This window comes from Podarcis melisellensis (assembly GCF_964234715.1).
Source record: "Podarcis melisellensis genome assembly, chromosome: 8".
In the NCBI taxonomy this organism is placed as follows: Eukaryota; Metazoa; Chordata; class Lepidosauria; order Squamata; family Lacertidae; genus Podarcis; species Podarcis melisellensis.
The window spans coordinates 53444365-53461938 of NC_138540.1; the positions used below are offsets into that span (position 1 = coordinate 53444365).

A 17574-nucleotide genomic window follows, 5' to 3' on the forward strand; every position below is an offset into this window, starting at 1 on the left:
GTTGGCAAATCTCCAGTCACCTTCTTATGTATACAAATGTGAAACATCACCAACTAAATTAAACATAGTCCCATCTGGTTTCAAAAGAGGAATCCATATGCACACAAACACACTTGGTAACGTTGTGTTCTCGATCAGTCAACAACATTTGTATCAGGGGCACAGGTCCTGGGGTTAATTATTAAAACCAGCATTAAGTTCCTGGTTGCTGCACTCTTGGAGGCTCCATGACCAGAACCTTTCTAAGGCACAGCAGCTTAGTAAACCTAGAACTTCAGGTAATTTACTGTTTTCCAAACATGTTTTTACTCTGTTGATGTGAATGTGGTTGAAATCATGCTCATTACAACACTCTTCCCACACTTCTTTCTCCATTTCCAGTTGATCCTCAGAGTTCTGGTCATGAAATTAGTTTTCATGTTTGGTATTATGACCAACAGGGATTGTGTGGAAGAGCTGGTTCCTCTTTCATTTTCTAGTTTTTTGGACTCTATGCCTTCTTTCTCATACAGAGAACAATCACGCCCTGTCCGGTTTCTATAGAGGTTGTGAAGAACCAAATCTTCACAATCTTTTATTTTTTAAAAACCCTGTTTGTTTCCCTTGTCCTAGACCAAAGCCTCACACCATTTAAAATATCTGCTCTTTGTTCTCTGGGGTGCTTGAGAAGTCCTCTGGTGGCTCAGCCAGATGCCCAGGCAAACGCCAAAGCTGCTTCAGAGGTTTTACTGTATAGCTTTTTCTTCCCCTTTCCTATGAAACTCAGATACTCTGTTTCTTCTGGAAGAGGAAGCTCGCTTTCATGTAATTCTGCTTGCTCTTCAGGGAACAACCAATCTCAGAGGACAGTGGGAACAAGGAAGGTGACCTTTGATCTCTAAAGAAGAAGGCTGGTCAGCAGCATCTGCCTTGCCTCTAGTACAAGATGGCTTGTTTCTTAGCAGGCTAGGATGCAGTGCCAGTAGCTAGAGCATCCAGCCAGAGGTGCATTATGCATGCTCAGTTTGCTTTATGAACTTGGTTTCAGTTTCCCATCTTTCCCATAAATTTCTGATTCCCTTAGAAAAATTAACAGAAGCGTTTGTCTGTGGGAGTTGGGTCCACATTCCAGTGTACTTAGTTCCAACACAGTCTCCAGCCTTCTCAGGTGCTTCATATAAAGCATGAATGGCAGGGCTGCTGAGTACATGATCTCTCTCCTGGCCTGGGACCCTGGCAGACACCCAAACTCACCACTTTCTGCAAAATTACTTTTCCTATTACTCATCACTTCTATCACACCCAGAAGAACATTCTCACTTTTTTAGCATCTTTCTATATTTAAAACTTGAAAACCAGGATAGCAGATTCTACATGAGATCGCAAACAAGACTAATGCAGGAAATATGCATCCCTCCACCTGTAACCTATCCCCAGCACATCATGAGCTGCTGTCAGCAGGAAGGACTGTACCTTCAGAAGCCGGTCCAGGAGTTCAGATCCACTTTTGACATTTGGGTCTGGATCTGCAGCAAGCTAGGAAAAACAGAGAGAGTATGTGGTGTGGCTGAGCCGTGTGCATAAGACACTAGTAGTGACTTGACCAGGAGACAACTATTTTCTGTTGGCTATTGACTCCCAGCAATGGGGCAGGGACACCACCTCCTGTCTGACAATAAACTGAGCTCCAGAAATGCCCAGAAAGTGTGCAAAGCCAGAGGCAAGCCCCCACCCACAGGTGCACACCACCATCCGAGCTATGGTTGCCATGAGCGATCTGGAAAGCACATTCATGGACCCCTGGACCAGACTCTCCGCCAGGTTCCCAGAGCTCTTCTGCAGACATGTTAGTATTAGGAGGATGAACTGGAGTGAAGGAAACAATGTAGGAGGAACATTTTCCTCTAGGGGATGCTTATGGAGATCCTCAGTGCCATATCTCAGCCCCAGTTGTCCAGAATCAGCACCCACACCTCCAAAGAGCCCCAGAGCAGGAATATACAGGACATCAGAGACCTTACATGTGTGAGACATTATTGGCCTGTCAAGAAAACTCATTACCTTGCTCAAGCCATCAAACAGCACTTTGAAGTGGGGGAGTACAGAGCCTCTGGCCACCTTCACAATGTTGTACAGGGCCTCACAGGCGTAGTACCGCAAGCGGCTGTCAGCATCATTGAAGCATGTCAGCACAGGCTCAATGAGCTCCTTCAAGTACAGCCCAGAGTCCTGCAAATCAAAACACAAGGATTAAGGGGGGGAGCCATGGACTTAAGCAGTGGCTACACCAGAGTGGAGCCCCTGCTTTCTTGCAAGTGCACCGGGGTGGGGGTGGGGGCTTGGAATAGGGCCAGCAAACCTGGCTAAGAACAGAATGCCCGGGCACTGACTATAGCTGGAGTCACCAACATCATGCTTGTGGGCAACACAGATTCCTCAGGCACACAGGTGCTAAAGTCTCCATCACTTGTCCATTTTTTAAAAATGAGATGGGAGAGAGTTGTTGTGGAGAGTTGTGTTCTGTGAAATGAACATTTGTTGGTCCCACAACAGTTTCTTAAGTTTCCAAATGTGTCCTCAAATCCAGAAAATATGGGCACCCCAAACCTAGAGCAAAAGCTCCTTACTATGCAGCAAAGGCAAGAAAGTCCATTTTAAACAGTGAGAGGAGATGGGCCAGAATTCAGCCTCTTTTCAGGAATGTAGGAAGAGCCGTCACTCTGCTAACAAGAAGTCCCATCTCCCTTGCCTTTTCTGGCCACTGATGGGAGGGAAGGGAACCTGTCCCCTTCTGACAATGCCAAAACATCCAAAGGTGGCTCAAAACCTGGAGTTCCTTATTAGCCAAGTAATGTGTGAATAAGCCTAAATTTTGCCAGGGAAAATGGAAGGAAATTGGTCAAAGGCAGCTGGAAGTAGCACACAGCTTGACTAAATACTTCCCTACATATGAAGATGTTACTTGGAGATATTTCTTAACATTGCACCAAATCAGCATTAGAGCTTAATTATTCATAAAACTTTTTTTTGGAGATTGTGATAAATAATTTTGTAACTAATTTGGAATCCATTTTTTAGATTTCCAAAGTCATCCATCACAGAATGTCTTCCTCCTCTGGAACAAATGTGAGGTTAGAACAGATAGCCTGTCTCCCTTCTAACAGAGGACAAGGGCTCATGTCCTCCTATGGGGTGAAAGAAACAGCAACACCACCTACCTTCCCAAGAGCAATGGAGCAGGCTGCCAGGCCAATAAGCCCCCCTTTTCGACTATGTGGGTGCTGGGAAAGTGCAAACTCCTGAGAAAGAATCTGAATCACATGCTTGATCTGAGCTGTGCTGTTTTGAGCCACAAATTCACGCACCAGCCTAAAAACAGGAGAATAAGAAGGCTGTATCATGTCTCACCAGGTCCATGTCTGGCTCCAGTTTAACATGAGGAATATATTTCTTTTAATTTAGCTGGGCATTAGCAACCTTGTTTGCCTACAAATGAATCCTCTATGAACAAATGAAACAGAGCCAGAAAACTAGTTCACCTTGCCCAGTTTTGCCCACTCAAGCTGCCAAGTAGCTTTGCAAGGTGCGTGCAGGGAGAAAGGCTTGGTTTTCTCTGTGGCTGGATAAGGCTCCTCCACCATACGAACAGCAGCCTACCTCTGTGTCACCTATTTCAGGGCTTGATCTCTATGCCTGGTATGTAGTGAGAGCGGAGAAATACAGGATTGAGAGAAGAGGTGCAACTTCCTCAGAGCTGCTGTTTGTAGATCCCGCTCTAAAGCAGCACTCCCGCCCCTGCTCAGGCCTGCTCCACGACAAGGATGAGGCCCTTCGGTGACAGGAGCAGGAGCAGCCAACGGACCAGCCCTTCAGCAAGGGGAGGTGGGCGCTGAGGAAAGGGCTTTGGCTCAGCGGCTGAAGGCCCGCCAATGGCACCTCAAGGCAGGGCGGGGAAAGACCCTGCCGGGCACTACTAATGCGGCTGCTGCCGCCAGTGCGGTGCGAGAAGGGTCCCCTCAGCGGCCCAAGAGCGTGAATGGAAGGCAGCCCGCCCCCCTCGCTCACTTCTCGATTTCCAGCGCCGCCACCTTCCGCTTCTCGTAGAGTTTGTCGTTCAGGGCCCGCACGATGCTCGGCGTCAGCGGAGAGAAGTCCTTCTCCGGGTTCATCGTGCCGGTCGTCCCGCCTTGCCCCGGCCTCAAGGAAGGAAGGAAGGAAGGAGGGGAGAAAGGGACGAGCGGCTCCCGAGCGCAGGAGCAGGTGGGCGGGAGGGAGGCACTGGCGCTGCTGTAGCGGAGGAGGCGCTTCCCCGCCTCTCTCTCCGGCTACCAGGCGGCGGCCATCTTGGTCCAGTCACGTGAGATATCAGGTGCTTCCTGCTTTCCCCCCTTCCCGGCGGTCTCACGTGACAAATTCCCCCGAGCCGCTTTTCTTCGTTCATGCGGTCCTCGAACCTGCTCCTGCGCGTCGCGAGCGATCAAGGCGCAGTCAGGGTGGCGCAGTCCACCTTGAAGCTCGGGGATGCTTGATGGGGCTTCTCGCCCAGCGCCTTCGAGCGACGCCTCATCCGGATCGGCAGACGCCCCTCTGGGGCTGTGGAGCGGAATCGCCCAGCTCCAAGGGCCAGCAGCTCTCGCAGGTGGCCTGACCTAGTATAAATCACTTTCCTGCCTTTCTGGGCTGCCTCCAACTCAGTGCTGCTCATAGACCCACTGATACAGATGGCTTAAGTTAGTCGCCTTCATTTATGTCCGCGGGTCTCGTAGACCCAGGATTTTCCTCACTCTACTAAACTAATTGCCTTCAACAGTTTGACACTCGAATCCCACCTTTCGTCCAAACAGACATTTGGGGACCCCTTTAAAATTCTGGCAAATAATGCCGCTGTCCTAACCCTCTGTTGCAGAGCATTGCTGTAAAGGAGGGGTGGCGAACCTGCAGCCATCCAGCTGAGGAGACTTGGGAGTCCCAACAACTTCTGGAAAGTGCCGACATTAGCCTGCTTAAAGCATTTCAATTTGAAGGAACTTAAATGATGGCATGTTGAGTGAGAAACAGTCAAAACCATACTTATCCCCCATGTCCCTAAGTTTCATTTGAAAGACTGGCAGCACAACCCCCTCTACCTGTTTATTTAAATGAAAGCCTGGCACTAGGACAACTGTGAGCAGTGACAGAGATTGTGCTGCTCAATTAGGAATCAGCCACTTGTGGAAATGGCTCACTTTTCTCTATTTGGCCCTAGTATGTTGTCAGAGCCAACACTGGGGGAGGGCAGTTCTGAAGAGAGGCATGCTGGCAGATAGCACCTTCTTGGAAAGCATCTGGGTCATAAGCAAGGAGGCCCTGGTCTCCATCACTATTACCAAGAGAAGTCCTGTTATCCCCTCTGGAGTCAAATATTTCACTGGATATTTTGTCCATGCCCTTATATATTTCTCTGCAGCCAGAAGTTCCAGAAACAGATTATCAGGATGCCAGCTGTCCCTCTCAGCCTAACCTGCACATTTGCACAGCTGAGTCTACAGACAGGTATGTGACATTATGCACAACCCTGATGTCACAGGTCTTGGTTGTTCTGCCTCTCCCACTTTCTACCATGGAGGGAACTGACAGCTGATTATTGCCATCCAAATCATCTAACTGTTTCCAGGTAACCTGAGCAGACATTAAGCTTTTGGTCTGGCTCTCCCCAACCAGATCCCAGAATCCTACCTGCAGCCTTGTCCTGACAAACTTTCAAGCGGTTTCTTGTTTTGTTTAATAACCTTTATTCCAAAATAAAATCTTATGTAACAAGACATTCTTATGAATACAAGGCAGAAGCTCATTTTGCACATTTCCAGGTGATGTTTTATGCTGCTGCATTAACTTATTCAGCAGATTGAACACTGGAGGAATGTTAAGGGAGGAAGGACATTCCTGGTATGGTGTGTGCTGTCCTCCTTACACAAGGAGACACTTGGTTTGTTCTGACAGAAATCTTGCATGTTGGAAGCCCTGTATAACACACCCTGCTGTCCTCCGTGCCTGCCGCAAGGACAATCACAGAGGGCTTTCCTCCCCTCTCCTTCCAAAAGGTACAGAGGCATTGCCAACTTTCCCTTCTCCTAAGAAAAGCAAGGAAGATGCTTGACACAGGGGCTCAAATACCAAAAAGCAAGACAATGCGCTGACCGTCTAGCTCTCTCTCCCTCCTTATGGCAATGCTTAAATGAAACAAGACAACACAGTGGCTCTCCACAGTTTCATTTCTCAGGTGTGATACCCTTTAGATAATAAACCCAGGAGACGCCTGAGCCCAGCCCAGCTGCACGAGGACAAGAGACAACCAGCTTGCTGGTGACAGCGGCTTTGGTGCCGCTTGGGTTCCCTTCAAAGGAAACTAGGATGGTAGCTGATTTCTTAGCCTTAATTGTCTCAGTGGCCTTCACAGTGAAGGCAGAATTCTCCACAATGTAGGAGAAAGCCATGGGATGCAGGAAGACATTCTTAAAGGGAATGGATGTGCTGGTGCCAGCCCTGATCTGAATAGGCCCCTGTGGTTTAGGAGGGATTGATGTGCCACTGAGAGGGATGACGTAGTCGCCTCCTATGGCTGAGGAAAGGACAAGTGTTCCCTTGCATTCACCCAACTGGCAAGGCTCAAAGATTACTTCCACGCTGACCTCAGTGCCTCCTAGAGATCCTGCGGGTGCATTGATGACTTTATCCACGTGGAAGTCAGGGCAGTCAAGCTGGAAAGAGAGAAATCACAGTCTGGTTGGTCTGGTGGCTGCAGTTGTACCACAGAGCAGATAAACGTAACATTTTCTTATTGACTCAAGTCTTGTCCAGAGGGTCAGAACAAACTCCAGTAAAACAGAACAAACAAACTGGGTTGCATTACTGTTGTGCTCAGGCTCAATTACTGCTTCCTCTCCCTGGCAAAACTCCTCCTGCAATGCCTTTGTCCTTTGGAGCAATGAAGCAATCAGCCACCAACCCCAGACAGAAGAGCACAACCCACTGTACTAGTGTGTTCTGAAAACAAGGAGTCTCCCTGGAGAGAGGAGGGAGGGATAGAGGCGGGGGTAGGTCCCATGCATTTCACCCTGGCAGCCTTTGAAAACTAACACAGGCATTGTAAGGCAGATCTCCTTTTACCCAGAATCCTTCCTTGTGAGAAGAATCCCAACTTGGGCACAGAAGGAAACAATCTGGAGCCTGGCAGCAGCTATTTTTATTTATAATATCCTGGAGGATGAGATATTTGTCAGAACCCAAAAGGTGAGTAGGTTCTCCACAGTAGTTTGGCCTAAATGACACAGCCTGAAGTGTAGGATGGACTCTCAAAAGTGATGAGGCTTCATGTGCAACAGCAGGAAAGGCAGCAATGTACCACACCAGGTGGGCAGCTAGGCTTTCCGCCATTTTTTCTTTCAAGACCAGAGGCCTCTTGCTTTCTCAGTTGCAAATTTGCACTGCACTGCATTGTCACGTCCACCCTTGCCTTCGTGCTGCCTCAAACTTTTTCCACTTCCTCTGCAATTTTCATTTGCCTGGCAGCAAGGGAAAGACTGATAGAACTCCTTGCATCTTCTGCAAAGAAAAGTCAAAGTTTCCTCATGGAGAACTCCTCACCTCATCCCAGTCACACACATAAACAACCATTTGACTGCTCAAGTCAGCCTGGGTTAAACCTATTGAGCAGGGAGAGGGACCCACAACCAGCTAGCACAGATTTCAGCTGTGTCAGAGCCAAAGTCCAGATAAATTTAACAGCCCTTCCCTACCCTTGCCATTGTCTGCTGGGAGTGGGTGGCACACGCAACAGAAGGGTCACAGCTCAGGAAAGCAGAGCAAATGCTTTGCAAAGAGTCAAAGAGACTTGGGAATCTCACTTCAAACCCCGACTCAGCTAGTGTCGCTACCTCTCACAAGTAGGATTGTTGGGATGGGATGGGAAAGAACTGTGTATGCTACCTTGAGGTGTTTGGAGAAAGGCAGGGTATAAACATCATAAAGTAAGATATGCACATGGTCCCTGCTTCTGTCCCAGGCTGGGAAATACCTTTCTCTGCCTGCAAAAGCAGATGTTAACAGGTCTGACTCAGCAGAAAGCAGCTCCAGAGGGATGTTCACATGCTTTCCAGCTAGTTGGGAAGAGAAGCTTGTTGGCACTGTGGCCAAGATGGGGTGGGAGGAAGCATTTTGCTTCTGCAGGGCCTGTAGCAAGAGCTACAATGCCACAAAGGTGTGGCAGTATCATAAGCTAGTGGAGTGGGATGATGGGAAAGTTGATTTGCCTACAAGCAAATGCTACTGTGGGTGAAAGCTCTGTGTCTGTCAACTTGGACCAGAAGTGGCATCACAGCAACTGGAATCACCTTGGTGGTGTACTCGGTCTTCTGACGGGTGTAGTTGACAAACTTGGCGAAGACGATCTGGCTGCTGCCCAGCATGGCGCAGAAGGAGAGGGCTTTCTCTGGCCGGGCTGGGGTGGCTTTCAGGATCAAGTCGTACTGGAAGGAGCCCAGCTCATTGCTGTAGAGGGACAGGCGCCCAGTAACTTCTCCAGGCCTCATTGGTTGGAACTCAAATACAAGCACCCCCTGAGAAAAGAGGGGAGGAGGCAGAACAAGCAACTGGTCAAGAAGTGGAGGGGGATTTGACAGTCACTGACTGACTGGCTCCACCCAACTCCCTTTCTCTGCAAGAATGAATGTTCAGCATCCATGGCCAACACTGGGCAGCAGCAGAGAAGGGAGAGCATGTGGAAGAGCAGAAGGGGCAAATTCTGGCAGGTTCAAGAGCAGGGTTGGGACAGAGGCACCACAGCCAGTGGGTCAACCTAGAGACAGTTGAGCAGCAGGCAAGCTGATGAGGGTGGCAGGCTGGGAGGGCAGCATGGAAGGCAGGCAAGGAATGGGCAAGAGAATAGGCAGGCATAGAGAGCTAGAGAGTTAATATGGCATAGTGGTTAAAAGTGTCAGACTAGGACCTGGGAGAGAGCAGGTCTCCCCACTTGGCCATGAAACTCACTGAGTGGCCTTGGGCCACTCACAGTCTCTCAGTCTAAGATACCTCAAATAGTTATTGTGGGGATTAAATGAGGGAGAGAACCATCCTAGGCTCCTTGGAGGGTAAGGTGATAACAGAGAAATCACATCTCTAGAGGCCAAAATATTCCCATTTTCAGTTGCGCTGGGTCACTTTCTGTTCTACAGAACAGTATGGACTGTTGAACAATGCTAGTAAATCCCTTTTGACAATCTAGCCAGTGACAGCCAGACCAATGCCAAAGGTCCTGGCTGCCTGATGACTCTGGGAGGGGCAGGGGACAGGAGGCCATTCCACACCTTGGAGGTGTTGGAAGCAGCAGCAGCAGCAGCAGTGACATTTCCCTTCCTGTGAGGAGCTTGTTTTCATCTGACAGTAACTCGTGAATTACCTCCCCTTCCTTATATTGCTGCTTTCAAAATGTGAAAAGAAAGTCAACCAGTCCTTCCTGCAGGCAGAATGCACACATGGGGAAGGAGGGAGCATCTCCACAGGAGAACGCCGGAGGGAAGGTGAAAGGGTTTTTTAGAGGCTCCATAAGGAGACAGTGGGAGGAAAAAGAGGGTGTGTGAGGGAGCAGGAGAGAAATGGAAAAAGAGAAAGAAGTCCTGGATTCCTCAGTGAAGAAGGACGTATGAGGGTGAGAGATTTGTGCCAGCTTCCTTCAGCAACTTAAGGGTAGGACTAAAGTTATCCCAGGGATTGTATCAGGTCTGAGCCAGGCTCCAGGCCAGACTGCAGCAGGTGGGAAATCCAGATTTACTATTATAATTATAATTATATTATTATATTTATATACAAAGTGGAACCAAAACATTTTAGGGAAAGGAAAAAATCACCCAGATGTAGTTCTGCTGACTGCCGAATGACAGCAGAGCCGTCTTGGCCATTGCTAGGTGAGGCAGTTGCAAGACCAGGCTCTTGGCCACTTCAAAGGCAAATTCATACCTCCGACTGAGCTGGGACAATGAACTGGGGGGGAATGTTGATGTCTGGCACTTTGCAGTCAGTGTTGAAGGTCACTGGGACATGGAGAGGGTTTTCAACCTTCACAGAAGATGAGGTGCTTTGCCGCACGGGGGTCATCAGCTCAATGGTGCCAAGTGGGCCACATGGGATGACCTTAAAAGTCACCAAATAGAACAGGAACTCCTGAGTCGTTTCATTGCGGAAGGTCACCTGCAGAGGTAAGGAAGTGTCAAGGTCAGGAGCTGCCATGGTGGTGGCTCCATTGCAGGATGGAAATCCATTCAGGTCAGCTTTATCTCGCCCACCTTTTGCCAAAACACTGCGCAAAACTGAGCACCCTTGCTTTTCCCAGAAGCACTGAGCATTCAGACTGCTTAGTGCAGGGCAACTGAACTAGTGTTGGAGCTCAGCATCACTGAAACTATGATGAATTGCAGTTCTTGCCTGCAGTGGCTGGGCTGCTCTCAGAAAAGGAGAAATGCAAAACGGTCAGGTGACTGGAAAGGATGGCAATGAATTCTCAGCCTACACAAGACAGCAGATGTAGAGCCTGAGGGGAAATGATTCCAAAGCATTTGATATTGGAAACTTTTTCCTTTTCAGCTGTGCACCAGGGATAACCAATGTGGTACCCTCTAGATGTTTTGGACCACAACACTCATCAGCCCTAGACAGCAAAGCCAGCAGTCAGAGATACTGGAAGCTACAGCTGTTTGGCACTGTTTGGGAGGAAGGGCAGGGTATAAATGTAATAAATAAAACAATAAATGGTCCACAACACCTGGGGGCACCCTCACTGCGAGAAGCCAAGTTACAGGGAACCAGGCAGAGGGCCTTCTCGGTAGTAGCACCCGCCCTGTGGAATGCCCTCCCACCAGATGTCAAAGAGAACAACAACTACCAGACTTTCAGAAGACATCTGAAGGCAGCCCTGTTTAGGGAAGCTTTTAATGTTTGATGCATTACTCTATTTTGGTATTTTGTTGGAAGCCGCCCAGAGTGGCTGGTGGCTGGGGGGGCCCGGCCAGATGGGTGGGGTATAAGAAATAATAATAATAATTATTATTATTATTATTATTATTATTATTATTATTATTATTAGAGCTGCCCTTCACCCATTTGATACAAAATGCCTTTAAAAAACCTGCAGAAGAGCCTCTTGTATGGAAATCCTTGCAGCCCAGAAAGGGGCTGATGGTGGATTAGCTGCATCCCCAAATGCTCTGCTGAGCAGGCTGTCCTTAAACCTCCACTGATGTGGTCCTTATGAATGGGAGGGATCCTTCTACTTCAGGCACCCTCAGAAGGGCAAAGGGGATAGTGTTCGGGCTGGGTATTTACCTTGGCACTGTACATGCCTTCCCTGTAAGAGAAGAAGGTGAGCTTGTGGTCCTTCTTGGCAGCAGTAGGCACATCCACATAGTCCAGGGTCTTCAGTGTGGTGGTCAATTCCAGCCTTTCAGGCTTCAGCATATCCACTGTCACACGGAATCTGTCAGAGGAAGGAGAGTCACCACATTCACCCTCTAAATGCTCCACAGGGGCTAGATGTGGAATGTTGGCTGTGGCTGTGCAGACAAAGAGAGGCCACTTTCTCCCCAGCTTTATCCACTGAAGAAAAACACCCACAAGCAAATAACTGTCTTCTGTTACAGATAGGTAGCCGTGTTGGTCTGCCATAGTCAAAACAAAAAAAATTTGGACCACAACACTCATCAGCCCTAGACAGCAAAGCCAGCAGTCAGAGATACTGGAAGCTACAGCTGTCTTTAAGGTGCTACTGGAAGGATTTTTTTTTGTTTTAACTGTCTTCTGTATAATTTGCAGCTTTTCAACTTTTATTCAAGCAAGTTAAAAAATAAATAGCTTAGCCTCTTCAACTGGGTCATGGGCAGGGCCAGGTATGCAGACATTTAGCAGGAAATCATATTTATTCCAATGAAATGAAAAGATTCACTTACTTGTTTCTACAGATTCAGCTGGTGTTAAAGGCACAGGGCAGCCATTACTACTACTACTACTACTACTGAAATTTGTATTCTGCCCTATACCCAAGATTCTTGTCCGATTCCATAGCATCCTAAGTCTTTAGTTTGGGTTTTCTTGGAAGAGAAATATAATATGGACTTGCTGGAGCAATATTCAAAGGTGGGATTTGATTGATGTAACCACAGAAAGTACCAGAGAAAGAAAAGATGAAAGGAGGCTGAAAGTCTATTTGGGGGCAAGGTGTTGACTTCCAACTTGGAGAAGCACTGGAGAAACACCACCCCCCACTGCAATTGTGAAAGGAATATATTCATTTTGCTCCTGTGGCCCATCACAAGCAGTATAGTCTTGATGGGGGCTCACCAACCTGACTCAAAAGAGTCACATTTCATTGCACAGCTGGACCATCAATCTCACCCATTTCATCGTCCTTCAATATATTTCTGCTTAGATATATCATCATCAGGCATGAAACTGGTGTGGTTAGGGGGTAGGAAGAGTTTGAGCAACATTTAGGGGTGCTCAGAACCACCTCTATGGAGACAATGTTCATTTTATGTGGACCTCAAAGTGTCTAAGGTTAAGAAAGGCAACTGCTGGGAGCTCTGGGATGTATTGCAGTTTCCTCACATAAAATAGAAGAAAGACAGGTGGAGACTCACTCAGAGCTATACTGTTGCCCTGGATTTAGGAGGAGGAGGATGTAACAAAGTGAAAATTATTGTGCCATACAGTGCAACCAAACTGCAAGACCTAGACCACAGACTAGCCTAGCTGCTGCATCCTTCACCAGTGTTGCCCAGGTTTTTGAGGTATGCCTGGCTATAGATCCTTCCTTCCTTCCCACTTCCTGCTGTGTGAATAGGTCATAGCCTGCATGGAGCTCAACACTGGTCACTGCAGAAGTCTCAAGGCTTTCCTTGGACTGCAACCAAAGCTCACCCAACAGAGTGCAACTCTCAGCCACTGGAATTGCAGAATCCTGGGACCATGGCCTATAACAGGTTACTGACAATGGATGCCAAGGCACACCTTGAACTGTAGAATCCTGCTTGGTACTGGATGGAACAGAAGCTGCCAGTCCCAACCCTATGACCCCCGTCCCATTTACCTTTGCGGCTTGTTTAGCCAATTGGAGATGGGGAGAAGTTCTGTGTAGAATGTTTTGCATGGAACTTCTCTTATGATGTTCCCAGCAGACTTTGGAGGCTCTGCGGTGCCTTGCAGGAGGTACAGCAGCCCCGTCCCATCCGGGAGGGGGAAGAAGATGGACCCCTAACAGGCAAGAGGAGAAATGAGAACCTCAAGATACACACATGACCTGACCATATTTCTCCTGTGAAATGTGGCTGCTTTGAAAGATACTAGGAAAAGAAGATGGTCCTCAGGCCACCTGGCATTTGCAACAGAAAAACAAAATAGCTGCCTTCTCATGGAAATGCCACTCTCTGGAGTAAGCTCACCATGCTTAATGCAACATAGCAGAGCATCAAATGAAGCTGCAGAGGTGCTTCTACAGCTAAAATACTTTTAGCTCACCTAAAGTAATGAACCAAAGTTAGTCAGATCCATTAACTTCAATGGTTTCATTGAGTATGACTAGCATTGGATCCAACTCTTAGTTTTGTGTTCTTTTAGTTTAATGTTATTTTATCTTTAATTAAAAAAAAAATTGCAATCCTTGGCCATGAAAATCACTGGGTGACCTTAGGCCAGTCACTGCCTCTCAGCCTGACCCAATTCAAAGGACTGTTGCGAGGATTAAATGAGGAAGGAGAGAACCAAGTATGCTACCTTGAGCTCCTTGGAGAAGTAATGTGTGATATAAATGCAATAAATAAAATATTTCTTTTTAATAATTACTTTAAAATAATTATTTTAAAACAATTGGCTGATAAAGGTACATGGAAACTTTGGGCTGCCAATAGTAAGTCTCCATAGAGAGAAGCCCGCAAATCTAGTCCAATTCCCTAGCAATTCTGATCTGAGACCCAAAATATCCTCTCTGCCCCCCCACAAGCATCTTTGCCCTTTGTTGTGAAATACCTGGTCCTTCTTGTTGTCTGAATTCATGGCAAGGGGTTTATAGGTGACTTCATATGGCTTGTTTTGCTGGTGGGCTTCTACCCTAATGAACTCTGGACCCTTCCATTGCTCCCCTTCAATGATTGGCCGCAGGGTCCAAGCTTGGTTGGTCTTGTTGGATAACATAATGGTCTGTGTGTGCTTTGCCCGCACCTGACATGTGAAATTCACCACCTGAAGAGTGAAAGGAGGGGACGGAGAGTGTCATAGTTTTTTCCTATATGGTCAACACACTTGAATTCTGAACATGTTCCGGGTGGTTTTAGCACATTCAAAACTAGGCTGTCCAAGCCTCCTTTTCTTCAGAGCTGTTTCGGTACTGGTTTTCTGAATTTCACCTTGCTAAATAATTTCCCTTCACAAAGAGGAAAAAGCTCTCCAGGGCAGCTGACTGAAGATGGGAATTACACTGGGGAAGCAAGAGTTCCAGTGCACCATCTCAAAGAAAAAAATAAATGGGTGGACTGGAGGTGGTGGGGTTGTTGCCAGTCCTTCATAGTCTGGAGTCACTTAACCTTGGGCCCTCAGATGTTCCTGGACTCTACCTCCAATCAGCTGTAGTCAGTAGAGCCAGAAGTCGAAAGATGATGTGAGTTGTAGTTCAACAGCATCTAGAGGGCACCCAGTTGGGGAAGGCCGGCTTAGAGCTCAAGAGCCCACAAAGCACATCTTCCCCCAAGCACAAAAAGCATTTGCAACTGGGGGACATTTTGAAGACATTTGAGTTGCTACATCTGTATTACTCCTTATTTGGTAATTCAGGGATAGCTACAACATGGTGTCCTCCAAATACTGCTACAATTTCCATTACCCCTGGCCATCAGCTATGCCCTCCAGATGTTTTGGGACTACAACTCCCATCACCCCTAGCTAACAGGACCAGTGGTCAGATATAATGGGAATTGTATTCCCAAAACATCTGGAGGGCCGAGTTTGCCTATGCCTGAGCTATACCTACTGAAAGGCCTCTAGGTTGTATATAAACAGTTTCCCCAAATAAAAAGTGTATGTTGCAGGTTATTGTGGCAAGGGTGGTCACATCTGACCTTTATTTTTTAATAAACAGAAAAGAACAACTAAAAGGAGAGTGCTGGGACATGGCCAAATGGGGGGAGGGGGATGGAAGGATAACTGTATTTTTGCATGGTAGTTCAGAGAGTGCAAATCTCAGAGGTTTCACATCCAAGTCTGATCCAAACACATTAATCCTCTGTCCAAATATGCAAATACAGCTGCAGAGAGTGTTCCGCTAGTCACATGTGAGACCTGCCATCCCACGAAAACAGTCCTGTTGAGGAGGTTTTGTACCTCTTTGACCTGGGGGACTCCCACACAGCATCCGGTGAGCATGAGCTTGAGCGGTTCTCTGCCTTGGATGTGACACTGGAGGTTCTCATAGCAGATGTCCTGGCTCTGCTCACAGGGGTGGAAAGTCACTTCAAAGAAGACGTCCGTTCCTGGGGAAATGTAGCCTTCCACTGGCCTAATGGAGAAGTCTGGCTTGAAGCGCTTGGCGTCCCATTTAAATCTTTTCACGAAAAGAAAAAGAAGCATTTCAGCAGGAGGGTGAAGGACAACCCAGAAAGCCCATTTGCTCTCGTTTCCTCCATGCTTCCTTTCTTGAGCCATTTCAAGAGGCACATTTGGAAGAGAAAGACAGGAGGCTGACCTGGGAAACCTGGGAAGACCAAACCCACTGGCTGCAGATTGCTGATCTCTAGTGCTGAGAGTTGCTGCCATGCAGGGAATTGGAGGTATTGTAATAGACACAATCTATTAGAAATGCCTCCATTGGGGTTGGGAAAACACACATTTTGGATTAGCCCTTCTGAAGATGGTTGGTGCTCCATGGTAGGGCTACAGAGAGGAATTACTGAAAAGGAGTTTATGCAGCCACAACCCCCTAGTGACAAAGACAGTGGGAGGTGATGGGGGAAGGATAACAGGATTGGAAGGAGACTCAGGTGAGTGGCATTGCCCTAACAGAATCCTGGGTTACTCAAAAACGTGCAAAAAATTTTACCACCTGAAGCTGGCCCAGTGGACATGGATTTACTGTCCTGTTTCTTTTCTGTTTTGTTTTGCCTTTGACACCTCTGGAACAAGTGAATGGCCACTTAAGCCAGGACTTGAAGGGAGGAAGACCAGCCTTGTGGAGCATAAAGGATGGTGGAGTGGGGTGGGGAGGGGAGGGAAACTCAGCCAGAAGGACTTTCTCTGTTTACCCCACACCGATGTCTCCTGTGTTCTGCATCATGATGCGGCGGGAAGCCTGGCTCCGTAGCACCACTGCTCCAAAAGGGACATGATCCTGGTCCAGACTGACTTCGATGCCCTGGCTGCAGCCTTGCACCACAAAGAGGGAGCGCAGGATCCCGTGGCACTCAAGCAGGACCTCCTCTTTGAATGGCAGGATGCGGCTCTTCGGGGCAAAAGTCAACTCCACGTGGCATGTGCCTTCTTTGGGCTTCAGGGTTATTTCATTGCATGGAGTCATAGAAAGAACCTGTCAAAGAGAGATGGGTCTGAACACTTCCTGGACCAGACATTGCCCCAGATAACTCCAAGGGGCTGCTTTTCTCCAGCAAGTCTGGTAGGTTTGGTGGCTAAGGTTGCCACTTTTTTCACTGGCAGAACAGCTGAATAAAAGGCATATGTATGGCTTTTGCACCATGAATACGTAATTAGTGAAGGGCAAGCTCTTCCTGGATTGATTTAGAATGGACCTATCCCAAACAAATTAAACTTGGGTCCCATTCTGAGGTAACACCCTCTCATGCTCCTGATAAACAGGCCTGGAATCCCCACCTCAATGCTTCACTTTTTTCCAAACTCACTTGCAAAATGTTGCAATTAGGAGGACTTAACCTTATTCCCAGTGCAAAGATTCATGGGAGATGTAGTTCCATGGCTCTTGGTGCCCTAGTAGACCCATCAGGATCCATGGATACTACATACTTCACAGAACACTAGGATGTCTTTTCAACAACTGTTAATTGTCTGTGCTTTTCTGTAATTCATTTCCCTCTAACCTCCCTGCACTTCCTCCACATGTCAAACATATACTGTACCTGTAACTCAGGATAACAGTTCACGCATCTAATGAAGTGGACTGTAGTTCACGTCAGCTTAAGCCATAATAAATGTATCAGTCTTGAAGATTATACAATACTCTTTGTTCTTTTCACTGCAACAATCTAGCATGGCTACCCCTCTGGAACTGGGAAAAGTAGCTCCCATGGATCCTGATGATGCTAATGGGACATCATTGGGAACTAAAGCTCCCAGGGGCCCTTATGCCTAGGATACTGCTATAGCTGTATCCAAAGTCTAAAGGACCAATGAAATCTTCCTGATGCAAACATAGCCATTTGGTGATCTTGGATTGGAGGCAGTGGTGTCAAGGAGGGTCAACACTGGGCTGAACTTCAGAAGGGAGATGGATGGGTATGAATTTTCAGAACTGTGAAATGTGATATCCAAACAAACATCTCAATTATAAACTTTGAC

General features: G+C 47.5%; 2 protein-coding genes across 3 annotated transcripts in view; both read right to left on the reverse strand.

Annotated features, from left to right (window-relative positions):
• VAC14 (VAC14 component of PIKFYVE complex) overlaps positions 1-4298 on the reverse strand; it is a 70591-nt gene extending 66293 nt beyond the window's left edge. Inside the window, exons 1-4 of the mRNA XM_081921112.1 lie at positions 4045-4298; positions 3198-3348; positions 2041-2208; positions 1453-1515 (exon numbers count right to left, since the gene is read on the reverse strand). Coding sequence (XP_081777238.1) covers positions 1453-1515; positions 2041-2208; positions 3198-3348; positions 4045-4148 — 486 coding nt within the window. The 5' untranslated portion in view covers positions 4149-4298. The remainder of the gene's footprint in view (positions 1-1452; positions 1516-2040; positions 2209-3197; positions 3349-4044) is intronic.
• Positions 4299-5778: 1480 nt separating this feature from the next.
• HYDIN (HYDIN axonemal central pair apparatus protein) overlaps positions 5779-17574 on the reverse strand; it is a 130185-nt gene continuing 118389 nt past the window's right edge. For both annotated transcript variants that reach the window (XM_081921078.1, XM_081921079.1), the window contains 8 exons: positions 16290-16570; positions 15373-15592; positions 14026-14238; positions 13091-13254; positions 11332-11482; positions 9970-10200; positions 8349-8573; positions 5779-6716 (listed from right to left, as the gene is read on the reverse strand). In XM_081921078.1, coding sequence (XP_081777204.1) covers positions 6228-6716; positions 8349-8573; positions 9970-10200; positions 11332-11482; positions 13091-13254; positions 14026-14238; positions 15373-15592; positions 16290-16570 — 1974 coding nt within the window. In that variant the 3' untranslated portion in view covers positions 5779-6227. The remainder of the gene's footprint in view (positions 6717-8348; positions 8574-9969; positions 10201-11331; positions 11483-13090; positions 13255-14025; positions 14239-15372; positions 15593-16289; positions 16571-17574) is intronic.